The 13,104-nt window shown below is 39.5% G+C and overlaps 1 protein-coding gene across 5 annotated transcripts in view; it reads right to left on the bottom strand.

Annotated features, from left to right (window-relative positions):
- Positions 1-190: 190 nt before the first annotated feature.
- The window catches only part of LOC122880566 (Kv channel-interacting protein 1), a 45,517-nt gene continuing 32,603 nt past the window's right edge, over positions 191-13,104 (bottom strand). For all 5 annotated transcript variants that reach the window (XM_044205837.1, XM_044205840.1, XM_044205838.1 and 2 more), the window contains exons 2-8: positions 5,066-5,190; positions 4,126-4,195; positions 3,970-4,040; positions 3,724-3,831; positions 3,495-3,599; positions 2,237-2,299; positions 191-1,833 (exon numbers count right to left, since the gene is read on the bottom strand). In XM_044205837.1, coding sequence (XP_044061772.1) covers positions 1,786-1,833; positions 2,237-2,299; positions 3,495-3,599; positions 3,724-3,831; positions 3,970-4,040; positions 4,126-4,195; positions 5,066-5,190 — 590 coding nt within the window. In that variant the 3' untranslated portion in view covers positions 191-1,785. The remainder of the gene's footprint in view (positions 1,834-2,236; positions 2,300-3,494; positions 3,600-3,723; positions 3,832-3,969; positions 4,041-4,125; positions 4,196-5,065; positions 5,191-13,104) is intronic.

Here is a 13,104-nt window from a genome sequence, read left to right as displayed (position 1 = left end):
TGTACTTTCATTGTATATGTGTAAATAACAGTATAAACCGTTCTTGTGACCCCTTTTTTTTTTGCTCGTGCTCTTTATGGTGCACCATAAAAAAGATTGTAAGGTTTTAATACACAATAATTATAAGCTATATAAAAAAGAAGAAAAAGTTATGGAGCAACGAGGTAAAAAAATAGCAGACGTGAATTAATTCTGTTTCTTGAAAAGTTTATTGATAAATATAATGATTTTATACAATATTTCAATACACACATGGTTTCATTCTGACAGTTTGAAGCTGTCTGTTTGTCTTTCTGTCTGTCAGTCTATCTGGAAGTATGTCTGGGTACATTTGAGATTTGAGAACACATCTCAGCAAGGAGTTTTATTACACTATTGGTAGCACAGTGAGTGGGCATGATAGTAAATAATTTATAAATCTGTATTTTTTTCCTGCTCAATCTTCAAAAACGATGGCTCTTGTTTGAAACATGGCTTCCATTCCTTCAGAATCAGTGAAAAGGTCTCTCTCGTCTTCTGCCTTATTCTTTCGTCTTTGTCTCCCTCTATTCTTTCCCCACAGTCCCTCCTTCTAGCTCCCCTCTTCTGTCTCTCCCTCACAGTGAAAGTTTGGTCGCTCTGAGTCGACATTTGTAAAACAGACAGAACTGACGACGGAACTCTCCTCTCTAGCAGGAACATGGTCAGTTCAGCTGGACTGATCCACAAGATGAACCTACATGCTAGACAAATGACACTAATTTTTAATCAGGCAAATAGAAACTTTACATCAGGACACCACACACACACACACACACACACATATGCATGTCCCTGTATTACTCTGCATCTGTATGCCGGTAAACCTGTAAATGGACTCTTTATTTAACAATTAGTGGCAGGTAGAATAATTACAGTTCTATCCAATTTGACAGAAAGACAGACAGACAGTCAGAATCAGAAACACACAGACAGACATGGATGATTACATACAGCGAGAAGAAGCCACAGATACAACAGTTAAATATCTACAGTGGAGTCGTTACAACATTGAAACACTGACTGACACCACTGGAACACACACGGTAGGAGTAAAGAGGGCTTTTGTCACGAGACCTAAGAGGTCAAATTCAGCTCTGCAAACCTTTACAGGCCTGTGTCTGAATTTAGTCTGTAAACAGATGAGGTGGAGGTGAGATGCTACACCCAGACCTTGGCTTCTCAAATGTATACACTTAGCAAGAGTATACTGCCACCAAGTTTTTTTTATGACACATATACGTTAAATATGCCGTAGGCCTCTGTCTTGCATGCTTCACGATATTGCTCATATTTGTTGTATTGACACAGAAATCCATGATGAAAAACAGCCATTGTTTAAGCCTCTAATGCACCAAGTATGCATTTTGGTTGATCTCACAGCTAAGCTGCTTTTAGGAATTTGAGTCTTGCTTGATAATGTGGTTCAATTTACATATTTCAGAAAAGTATGAGAGAATCAGTATTTACACACTTTCCGAGGTGACAGTAACCGTAACGACAGCATTAAACGAGGGAGACAGAGACAGGTGATGTCTTAAGGACATTTTCCAAAACCAGTGATGGTTTGTCGCCATGGATTTGTTACAGAAAGACGCCTTCCATGAAGTTCTGTGGAAACCGTCCCACACAGAGTGACAAGATCCTTGTTTCATTTCAGATGCAAGCGATGTTGTTCCTTTTCTCTTGGACGTTCTTCTCTTTCTTCTTTTCTCTTCTCTCACTCAGTGCTTTCGTCTATTGCACCGTCTCCGTCTTCTTTGTTGTCTAGATGACATTTTCAAAGAGCTGCAGAGACCTCATGATGTTTTCATCCTGTGCAAAGAAGATGGAAAAATTAAGAATCTGACTGTGAGGAGTCTTCCAACAATCACCTTTTAATTCAGTTTACTGGCCACTAGGGGGCAGTAAAAGCCTGTAAAATGTTAGTGAGTGATCTCTCTGCAGACAAACACATGGATATAAAAGTTAAGAAAAGACCATAATTAATAGCCAGTATAGTGAGACTTGTAAAGAGAGAGAAAACAAGGCCTTTTGTATATAGTAAGTAAAACTGCTTGACTTTTTGTGCAAAAAAGTTACTGCAGACATTTTGATTTGATTTTACACCTGTGCTCTTCCTACTGTGACATGTCAAAATGTCTTCAGTGAAAAAGGCCTATTGCAAAGTTAAAGGGATCCTCAGGATTATGTAAGAGAGAAGAGTGAAAGTGAGTACCTCTTGACAAGAAAAGATGAATTCATCAAGAGTGACCACACCATCTCTGTTTTTGTCCATTTTCTGTGGAGAGCAACACACACACACACACACACACACACACACACACACACACACACAATCAGTACATTTGTCCAAGGTGTGTCAGGGAATATTTTAACATATTAACCAAAGATACAAATGCAGTTTGTAAATACATAGACACCCTAATAAAATCCAGTGGTGGTAGTACATTTACTCAAGTACTGTACATAAGTACAAATTTGAGGTACTTGTACTTTATACTTCTACTCCACCACATTTGTCTGACCGCTTTAGTTACTTTTCAGATTACAATTTTTCATACCTTCCTGTCCAGTAAAAAACCACATATCTCCAAATTTGGTGATTTTGAATTTTAATCTTTCTGATAAACTGAAGGATTAACCTCCTTGGATCAGCTGGAAAATGCATCGTCACAAAGCTGAAAACAGCGCTGTTTTTCTGAGCTCATGAAAACTTTTTGGAGATGCGTGGTTCTCGCAGGACAGCGACGCTACAATCATATGATGATCTTACAGAATATGATGCATTGATGTAGATTAAACTAACCAACTGTAAATAAAGTAGTTAAAACTAGCTCAACCTTAAACAACTACAGCAGTAAAATGCAACACACACATTAATGCAACAGTAATATTAATTCAAAAACATCATATATACAGTAATAATAACACTGAAAGGGACAATTTTAATGCACAATGAGTACTCTTAGTTTGATACTTTAAGTAACGTTTGCTGATAATACATACTTTTACTTAAGTAAGGTTTTGAATGCAGGACTTTTATGTGTAACAGAGTATTTTCACAGTGACATTAGTACTTTTACTTAAGTAAAGGATCTGAATACTTCTTCTACCACCGCTACAATCAGTCGCCTATTCTGTGAGATCACTGTCATTGTGTCCTTTTAAGCAACTTTTTTGTTACTCGGCGCTCTTTGCCGTGGAGTTTCTGCACTTCTCAGATCATCTGCCACTACTCGTGTCGAGCACTATGATGTCTTTTTTTTTGCAAGTTTATTTTGTTCTCACTCTTTTATTTGCTCTTAAGCCATGGTGGGTATCGCTGCTCATGCTAACTATCCAGTTTTTCTCCTGCTGTCGCTGCTTCCAGGAAATGTAAAGCATGTGTTGAATGATGCATCCTTGTTTGGTCATTCGTCAATATTTGCGTTGTTGTTATCGGACTTAAATAAAAAGGACTCAGGTGTTGTTACCTGAAAGAAGGCTTCCACATGCTGTTTGGGTGCATCAGTTTTCAAGACAGGGTAAGTGTACTTCCCCATCATGTCATATATCGCTCTGACGATGTCTGTCATCTCCTATGAAACACAACAGAATTACACACACACGAGATACATTAACATTAAAATACATAAAAACACAATGGAATTGAAATTGGAAAAATAATGAAGGTTAGGCATGCTCGCATACACAAACCCACACCTCTTTGTTGATGTATCCATCTCTGTTTATATCATAAAGGTTGAAGGTCCACTGTAGCTTCTCAGTGACGGACCCCCTCAGCAGGATGGACAGAGCTGTTACAAAGTCCTGATGGAGAGAAAAAGGACAGAATGAAAAACTTAAAATGGAGTTTGGAAATAAAAACAAGAATGTTATTTGAACAGGAACTTTTCAAAACCCGAGCATTACTGTGCAAAAACGTGGGAATGCGCGAATCGAGCAAACCTCAAACTTTATGGAGCCGGTATGTGCTGAGTCAAATGCGTTGAACAGGAAGTGTGCGTAGGTGCTGGCATCTACAGGAGAAGAAGAAATACACTGGGTAGAAACAATACGGAGATAAAGACAGGTATAGATACAAACAACACACCCTCTCTTTACCTCCATGAGGGAAGAACTGGGCGTATATTTGCTTGAAAGTTTCCTCATTTACGATGCCACTTGGACACTCCTGGAAAAAGAGAGGGGGACAGGAAGAGAGGGTGAGGAGGTGGAAGATATAAACTGCAGATACCAACTCGAGGGAGGGGTCAAATAGAGATGGACAAAGACTTGTGGAGATGGAGAGCGTGTCATGGAATAAATTACAGGATTGCACAAAGTTGATGGGCTTATTGGTTAAACCTCTATGTGATACATTTTTTATAGTAAAATATAGTTTAAAATTTTGTATAAAGCATTATTGTCTAATACCACCATGAGTACAACAGACTGCAGTTGCACATTCTGTCCATGGCGTCACTATTGAATCTAGTTTTTACATAGAGCTTTAATTTAGCTGTAAGTTGGCAAAACAGAAACCAAAATCATCCATCTGTCCCTGGGTGATACTTTAGCATTTATTACAACTTAAAAGTATATTTATATTGTAAAAGTAAAGAAGAAAGGACTATTACAAACAAAATCTGCATTGAAATGAAATAGTTAGAGTTACAATAAAATAAAAAAACACACACACCAATACAAGCAATGAATGAAATCTGAATATTTTTCCTTTTTGGGATACATCAAACCTTTACCGAATGTTTTAATAAATCTACTGTGGCTACAGTATAGCAATATAAATATACATGAGGTCATTTTTTAATTCCAATAAAAGAGACATTAATTTATCCTCTAATCAGTGCCTTTCATTTGATAGACACAAACTGATCCTGAGCCTCATTCTGCACCAGACTGTGAACAGGTCACACTGTGTGCAGCTCCTGGTGCTGAAATGAAGTCTAATTTTAGTATCTACTGTATGTATCTATGAGGAGGACAAATCTCTAAAAAGACAAAAACTTAGTCTTTGAAGTGCTGCACCTGTACAGTCACTTACATTCTTGAAGCCCCGGTAGAGCACTTGGAGCTCTCTTTTGCTGAAGTTGGATTGAGCTTCTAGCTGGTCGAGGCCCTCCGGTCGATGGCACACCATGGTCATCTCCAAGTCATCATCAGCTTTGTCTGCAGAAACACAAACATAAATACAATATTCTATAACATAACTCATACACAACATACAACAAAAGAGTGAGAAAGCAAAAGAAAGGAAGGATAGATAATCCAAGTAATAAAGAAAAGAAGGAAGTGGACAATGACCAGGAAAGGGGACACTGCGCAGTGAAATACTCTGCGCATGTCAAGTTTGAAATATTTATTCTATTGGAAAAGGCAGAAAGAATGAAAAAAGTTTTTGTTTTTTTTTGTTTTTTAAAAGGGAAGGAGAGGAGAGGCTGAGAGGTAGAGGTCAGTCTAACAACTCCATGTTTCTCCTCTCACCGGCCCTGTGATTAACAACTCATTACTCTCCTCGCTGGAGGGGAGGGGAGAGAGAGGACAAACCACTGACTCTGAGACACACACACACACACACACACACACACACACACACACACACACACACACACAGTGCCTATAGGTGAACATGACAGTGTGAAAGCACGACACACCCCTCCCCTCTCTCTATATCAGACACTCATCTACACATTAGCACGAGCGCGCACAAACTCCCTGAAGCAATCTACAATGTAATAATTATGCACACTGTTATAACTGTGCATAATTTAATAGACATAGTAATAAAAGTTCAGAATATGATAAAGTGGTCATAATGTGCAGAAGTAAAAAAAAAAAAAAAAACGTACTGGTGGCTAAGTAATAAGAGGACACATTTTATGAACATCATTTCAGAATAATGTCTGTCTGATTGTCCATCACTGACCGGCCTTAACTCGTCCAGCAGCGTTTGCCAGGTGGAGAATATGAAAAAGACCTGAAGTAATAATGTTCTCCTGCTTTCTTGTTAAAAAATCAGGAGTATTGCTCTAATACATCCTTGTAATATGTTTTGAAGGATACACTGTTGGACTCTATGGCAGATACACACATTTAGACATTGGTGTGTCAGTCTGGATTGCTGCCTGTGTAGACCTCTAATTATTTATAAGCGCTGACTTCCCATCCAAAAGACTGCATGGTGATCAAGTACAATTTCCTCTGCGTTTTTAGCATCTACATGCAAAGTACAGTCATCACAACAGTCCACAGGGCTGTCGGTGTCTGATTTACCACTGCTTAGTCCAAAATCAGTCAGTAAACTGAGAGAATTTAAGCAGACAGTGGTTTGAATGGGCGCTGGTACAGTCACAGTGTCCGGCACAGATACAAGGAGTGAGCTAAAGCATTATTAAGAGCTCCTGTTCTGCTTTAATGAAGTGTCACAGAGGGCAACGTTCACATTGTCCTTGGCAATCCAGATTTTGAAACATCAACAGTCTTGAAATAGAAACATTTTTATCTGTGTGGCAAGACCATTAGTGCTTTGTAAAGCTTTATTACATCAATACCTCTTCAGTTCTGTTCTCTCAGTGAATCATGGGTACCAGGTCGGCATTTTTACTGTGCCAGGCGAAGACAACTTCATCTCACTGCTAAATTAAACCTCAGTCAACAGTCCAGCCCTTTTAGATCCAGTGTTCCCATTTAATACATCATTTTTCATGTAAATAACTGCACAGAAGTGCTGCCATCATTGTTTAAGAGCAAAAGTGGGTTTGAATTTAAATGTCAATTATGATGTTACATCCCTTTGAACCACTGATCTAAACTTGTCCTTCAAATGTGGCACTGTAGATACGTTACGATGTGTGATTATACTGCAAAACAAAACACTCCTAATTTAAACTGTAATAGTCAACATAAAATACAATAATATATTATGTTATCCAGCATGAGTTTTACACTGTATTACACTGTGCCCACTCATTTTCTACATTATGGGTGCATTATTACATTATTACTTTGTATAAATTCTGTTGAAATTGCTAAGCAGTCTCTCTTTATATAGCTCCTTTCCCTTGCCTCACACACACACACACACACACACACACACACACACACACGCCTGAAGGCCATTCGTTTCATCACTCAGGCAGTTCAGTCTTTCTTCTCAGCATCACATTAGGGTGGAGGTTCACACTCATGCCCAAAATGTGATTATTCACCCTCAATTCCCAGTGGTCTTCAGGTATAGCCTACTGTGTACTTCATCACACACACACACGCAAAAAAGTGCGATGCACATGTGATGCTCTTACATACAGGACACTGTACAAGTAAATCAACATCACACCAGCACCTCTTTTTGGTTTGGTCTGACATTGTTACAGCCGCCCAGTGTATCATTCATGCACCTATAGAGTTAAGTTAAAGAATATGCACTCCTCTGACAGGCATCACTGCGACTCTATTGTCCATGTTAAAACCTGGCTGGCGCCTGCACAGTCACCATCACACTTCATGCTTACACTGAAAACTACCACATGACGTCCGGTCGCAAAGTACAACATATAGTTATGCCTCTTAAAGAAACAAGATGAAGTCACACCAATCACTTGAGCATATATTAGCATGTGTTTTTATAGCTAATAGGGCTGTAGTATTAAGATCTTTGACATACACAGAATGTATAAACAACAACTATAGTATGTTGTGGGTCTGAGGAGAGAAGGTCTATGTTACGCAGATTGTGAAGCCCTTTGAGGCAGATTTGTGATTTGGGGCCATATAAACAAAACTGACTTGACTTAATTAATAACACAAACGTGAGCGTCGGGATCAGTTAGTATTCAGGTTTAAAATTCTTCTACACCTTCACTCAGTCAATTTTTCTCAAAGAGTAAACACTGAACTTATGATTTGAGAGAAAAGTGCTCACATGCAGCTGTCTTTGTGGACAGAAAGCAATTATTTTCTCTGAATGGCAGCCCATTTCTTCCTCTTGTATTAGTTATTGTAACAAAACCCAATGTTAGCAGGGCAAGGAAATTTCAGCATGTACAAAGATATATATTGCATATATGCAATAATGTGAAATTATGTATGATATGCAACAATATGATGGATGTTTAGAAAGTACCCATACATGAAGACATATATTAACGACTTAAGATTAGTAAATTGCAAGCTGTGGACCTAATCAAAAACATCCAGGAAATGTAAAGTAGTGATCAGAACACAAGTGATGTAATTTGTTATTACAATTACAAAAATAAAAATGATAAATTATCCATTATCACTATTAACTAATTGAGACTTTTTAATTAATCTTTGCTTTCAGTTAGTTGTAGCAGCTCAGTTTTCTGTACTGGATGACATCAGACATTGTAGTAATAGCAATGTTTATTGAGTATTGCAGCAGAATTATTATCAATAGACAAACCAATGTATGAGACAGCTGGCCATAGCAGATTTATCAAAAGCAGCAGAGAAACAAATACACAAGCCCTTTACAGTAAGGCTCTACTATGAGTAGTTAATGGCAACAGTTCAGATTTCGTTGCTACAGTACATGTAGCTGAGAGTGCAAATCTCCACAGTTGACAGCTTCTAACATTTACTCACTGTTTATTTATGTATTTATGTTCTTTTGATTTTGAATCCAACATATCTAACATTCCCACACGGATAATCCAGATCTTTTATTTTTTCCAATCAATAACTTGCTCACAGGCAGACACTAGTGAAAACACAGCTGGTGCTGGATTACAGTGATAGTAGTTGTAGTACTGACTCACCCTCTACAGCAATGACTCCCAGCAGGTGAAGCATTTTGACGGCCCCACAGCACAGCAGAATGATGGCTATAGTATGTAAGCTGTTCTCATTCTGCTCCTCTCTTTCCATTTTCACTATACTTCTTTCTTTCCACTGGCCTCTAGAAGCTTTGTGTCTCCAACTCACCTCTTATTCCTTTACTTGTTCCAGGTTTTTTTTGTAAATGTAAATAAACTTTCATCACGTAGAAATACGCAACGGATTCTAAACCTGGACTTCACTTTCACCATGTGCAACTCAATTCTAACTACAGTTGGCTATTGTTTCTCTATACGTCTCTCTCTCTCTCTCTCTCTCTCTCTCTCATGCCTATGAACTTTCTACCCATCCGGCTTCCTCCTACAGTGAGATCAGCACTCACCTGCCTCTCTCTGTCTCTGTGTTTTTATCCCCTGTCTCTCTGTTCCCTGGGGCATCTCCCTCTCTTATCCTGACCTTCGCTCCATCCCACTAACTCTCTCTCTCCGTCCCCCCCAACCAACCCCACTCCCCCTCTCTTACAGTCACTGTGTCCTTCGCTCTTTGGGAAATGAGCACCCTGTAACAATGATAAACTCACCTTCCACTGTATGACTGTATGTGTTTGCTTTGTGACTGTGTGTGTGTGTGTGTGTGTGTGTGTGTGTGTGTGTGTGTGTGTGTGTGTGTGTGTGTTCAAGAGCAGATCAGCACTTGATTAATTGGCCCCATTAAGACATACAGTCATCCCCAAACAACAGAAGGCTTAATTTCCTACAAGTGACTTTTCTAACTAAACATGCCTCGGTCCTTTTAATGACTTACTCTACAATGTAAACAACACTGTTGTGTAAATCAGTAATTATGAATAAATCTGGCGTAACAACAGGATCCATCCTAATTTGCACTGTGGACTTGTGGAATATATATTATATAGACTTAATATTGTAATGTGTCAGGGAACTATATACCCTGTTTTAACCTGTGTGTACCAGCAGGGGACAGCAGAAACTAACACAAAGCACACCAGTGTGCGTCAAAGCTGTTAATGAAGATGTGTCGTAAGTTTCATTACATGTGTAACTTCAGATTTAGATGATGTGGTTAGTCCTATAGTGATAATGCTCAGAAAAATCAGAACAAAATGTCTTTGTCAAATAAAAATGTGCTATATTCTGAAAATATAAAGCATGTATGGTATGGTAAAACACAATGCAATAAACATGGAATATTTTCTGTAGTATCGCTGTACTATGACCAGGTGGCAGTCATTTATAGTCTTAATGTGAATGTAAAATGGAGCTGTGATCGCCTAAATGAGCTGAAGTGTAGCCACTGAGTTGCAGACTGCAGGGGGCTCTGCTGTATCAAGGGGTTTCCCACAGAGTTGTCAATTGAAGGTTTACTTTATTTACTGTTCTGTTTACTGTTGCAGCAGTGCTGGGTAAAATTAAATTTAGTAGCAAGAGTAGCATTTAATTTAATTTGCCAGACATTTTAAAGATGCTCAGTAGTGTAAACATCACTTGATAAGGATGATTAAGTGTACAGTGTGTTCGTTCAAGTAATCAACCTTCAGCTGTCTCTCACAGTGACCGAACAGCAACATTTCTGTCATGGTATAACGCACAGACACTGAACAAGAAGGCTTCCTGCCACAGTTCCACACAGACAAAGTATTCAAAGGACACTTGTGACACACTTATCTTTTCTTAAAGCAGACCTTTCAAAATGAATATTAAAATTACTTAATGTGGCCTAAGTATACTTACAAAAATGTAATTAAACTATTTATAGAGCATATTTCATATAAAAAGGTGCACTGCAATGTGCAATGATAACATATACACATTAAGATACAGAAAAAAAGAGAAATATAAACATTAAACACCAATCAGAGAGGAAATGTGGAAAACCACATGTGAAAACTTCCAATTTCACATAAAATAAAACATATGAAACACATTTCAAGTGTGATGAATTCACACATATGCACATGTGGTTTTCAGACCTTTTCCATGTGAAAACATGAATTTCACATGTTTTTTTTTTCTCCCCATAATCAACGTGGTAGCAGCAGATACTTAATATTGCAGGCTGCGGTTTGGGTTCAGGTCATTCCTACTTTTGACCAAGCGCTTTGACTTTCCCCCTGGGCCCTGACCCACTGGGCCTGTGCCTGTTCAGTAATCCATCCGTGGATATTAGGGAGTGGATGATGTGCTCCTGCTATCCCCTGCCAGTCCAAGTGCACATGGAAGCATTCTGCTGTTCTGAAAGTGTGAATAATTTGGATCTGACTGCAGTGTTTGAGATACATGAGAGATGCTTTTGTAAGCAAAGGTCTAATTGCACAATTCTGATCCAGGAAACCTCTTGTAAAAGTGTAAGATTAATATTTATACAGTAAGTGCTGTGGCAGTGTACTATTGCAAAGTTTTTCTTGCAAACAGGTGAGATCTAGAAACCTGCATGATTTGTGCTCCAAAACTGAATCTGCAAACTTTGCAGGTTAGGAAAACCTAGATAAACCCAACTTAGCCACCTTGAAAGCTTCACTTCCATCTGTTACACAAGCTGTTATAAACCATGGAGTCTGACAGTGACCAAAAGCCTGAACCCTTTTCTTTCAGAGCTTGTTTGGAGTATTAAGCGATGGCTTGAACTGTCAGCAAAGAAAAACTGCCTGTCACTCTCCCCAGCCAGCAACCTGTACCAAAAAAATACCTCTTACATCAATATACACACACTTCCTCCAGCCCAGAAACAGGATTTAACTCCTAGCTTCCCTCTAACTACTGCTGGCTCTGGTATTTAATGTTAGCTCCCATTTCTCCTCCATCTCTTCCCTTCTTTATTTGCCCACTGAATCCTTCCTCCTTTCTCCCCCATTTCTTATCTCTCTCACTCTGCCACTCTATCTCTGCCATGCTCTCTCTTTCCTTCTCGTACTGTGTCCTGTAATCCTTGCCAGAAAGTGTGTGATTTGCATAATCTGAATTAGCCTAATCTGCCGTCCAGGGGGGCAATGGAGAGGGCTCGCTCTCACCGGCCTCTTTAATGGTGGAGGGCGCTCTCCAAGAAAGTAGGAGCTCTACTGGCCATGGGCTCCCCCGGGGGGAAGGAGGAAGTATCTTAAAAATAGATTTCAGCTGCGACAGTCCTATTTACACCATGAGAAAACTGCACAACCTAATCATGTTCAGCGGTGAGAATTCAAGCTCTCATTTTGAGACGTGTTGTTTTCCACAGTCAACATCCACGCCAGTGGACACTGGGCCAATCCCTGACTGGCCTTTGGGTGGTTCACTGAAAGTCCAATGGCAAACATGAACACATTATTTCAAGGTTCACAGATAAAATATGAAGCACCAGTGTGCATAAAACAATACCTGCTCCCATGCTTGCATGCTCACACACACACACACACACACACACACACACACACACACACACACACACACACACACCTGTTTGCTTACTAATCGTCAGCCTGTGAAAGAGGACTGAAGTGCTGGAGGGTGTTTGTAGTGTTGCATGTTTGTGTGTACGCAAGGTGGAGACACACACACACACAAAAATCCACCTAATGTCACTTCCTCACATATTAGTGTGCCACTGTTGATTAAGTCTGGGAAGAGTGAGTCAAATACAGCTCATTTATGCACACATAGCAGCATGCCAATATTGATTTTTGAGTAAATACATGTCTAGACTCAGAATCTGCAGAAATACACAAACACATGGCACACACTAAGGCACACACACACACACACACACTTCTGGATGCCAAGAGAGGAGAATGACGAGATGACTTAATAAGCACTCACATCAGCTAATGGGAGCGTGGGTGATGGAGAAAGGGAGCAAATGAGAGACAGAATGTAGGCATAAAAGGGAGAGAGGTATGGAGATGAGGGTGCCAGGAGCAGATTGTGGTGGTGGTGGCATTTGAAAGTGTGGAGGGGGAAAATTAGAAGTAAGATAAAGAGAAACAAGTGTGGAGAAGGAGTGGGAGGGAGAAAAGAGGAGAAACAACAGGGAGAGGAGAAAGCAGCAGGGTAAAATGGAAGAGAAGAATGTAAAAACGGTGGAAAAAAACAACTAGGAAGACAAGGTTGAGGGGTGGAGAGGGAGGCAGCAGGAAGCAAAAAGAAAGCAAGATAAGAGGAGGAGCAGAGGATTGACAGGAAAGGAGAGATGGAGATGATTGAGACAACATTGCTGCAGGGAGTAAGTGAGGAAGACAGAGATATAGAGGCTGAAAAGAAATGAAAAATTCACCAGGGAGGGGAGAAAAATGCC

Source organism: Siniperca chuatsi, linkage group LG8, assembly GCF_020085105.1.
Source record: "Siniperca chuatsi isolate FFG_IHB_CAS linkage group LG8, ASM2008510v1, whole genome shotgun sequence".
NCBI classification, from domain to species: domain Eukaryota; kingdom Metazoa; phylum Chordata; class Actinopteri; order Centrarchiformes; family Sinipercidae; genus Siniperca; species Siniperca chuatsi.
The sequence above is the reverse complement of the archived record's forward strand: the minus strand, read 5'-3'. Positions and strand labels throughout refer to the sequence as shown.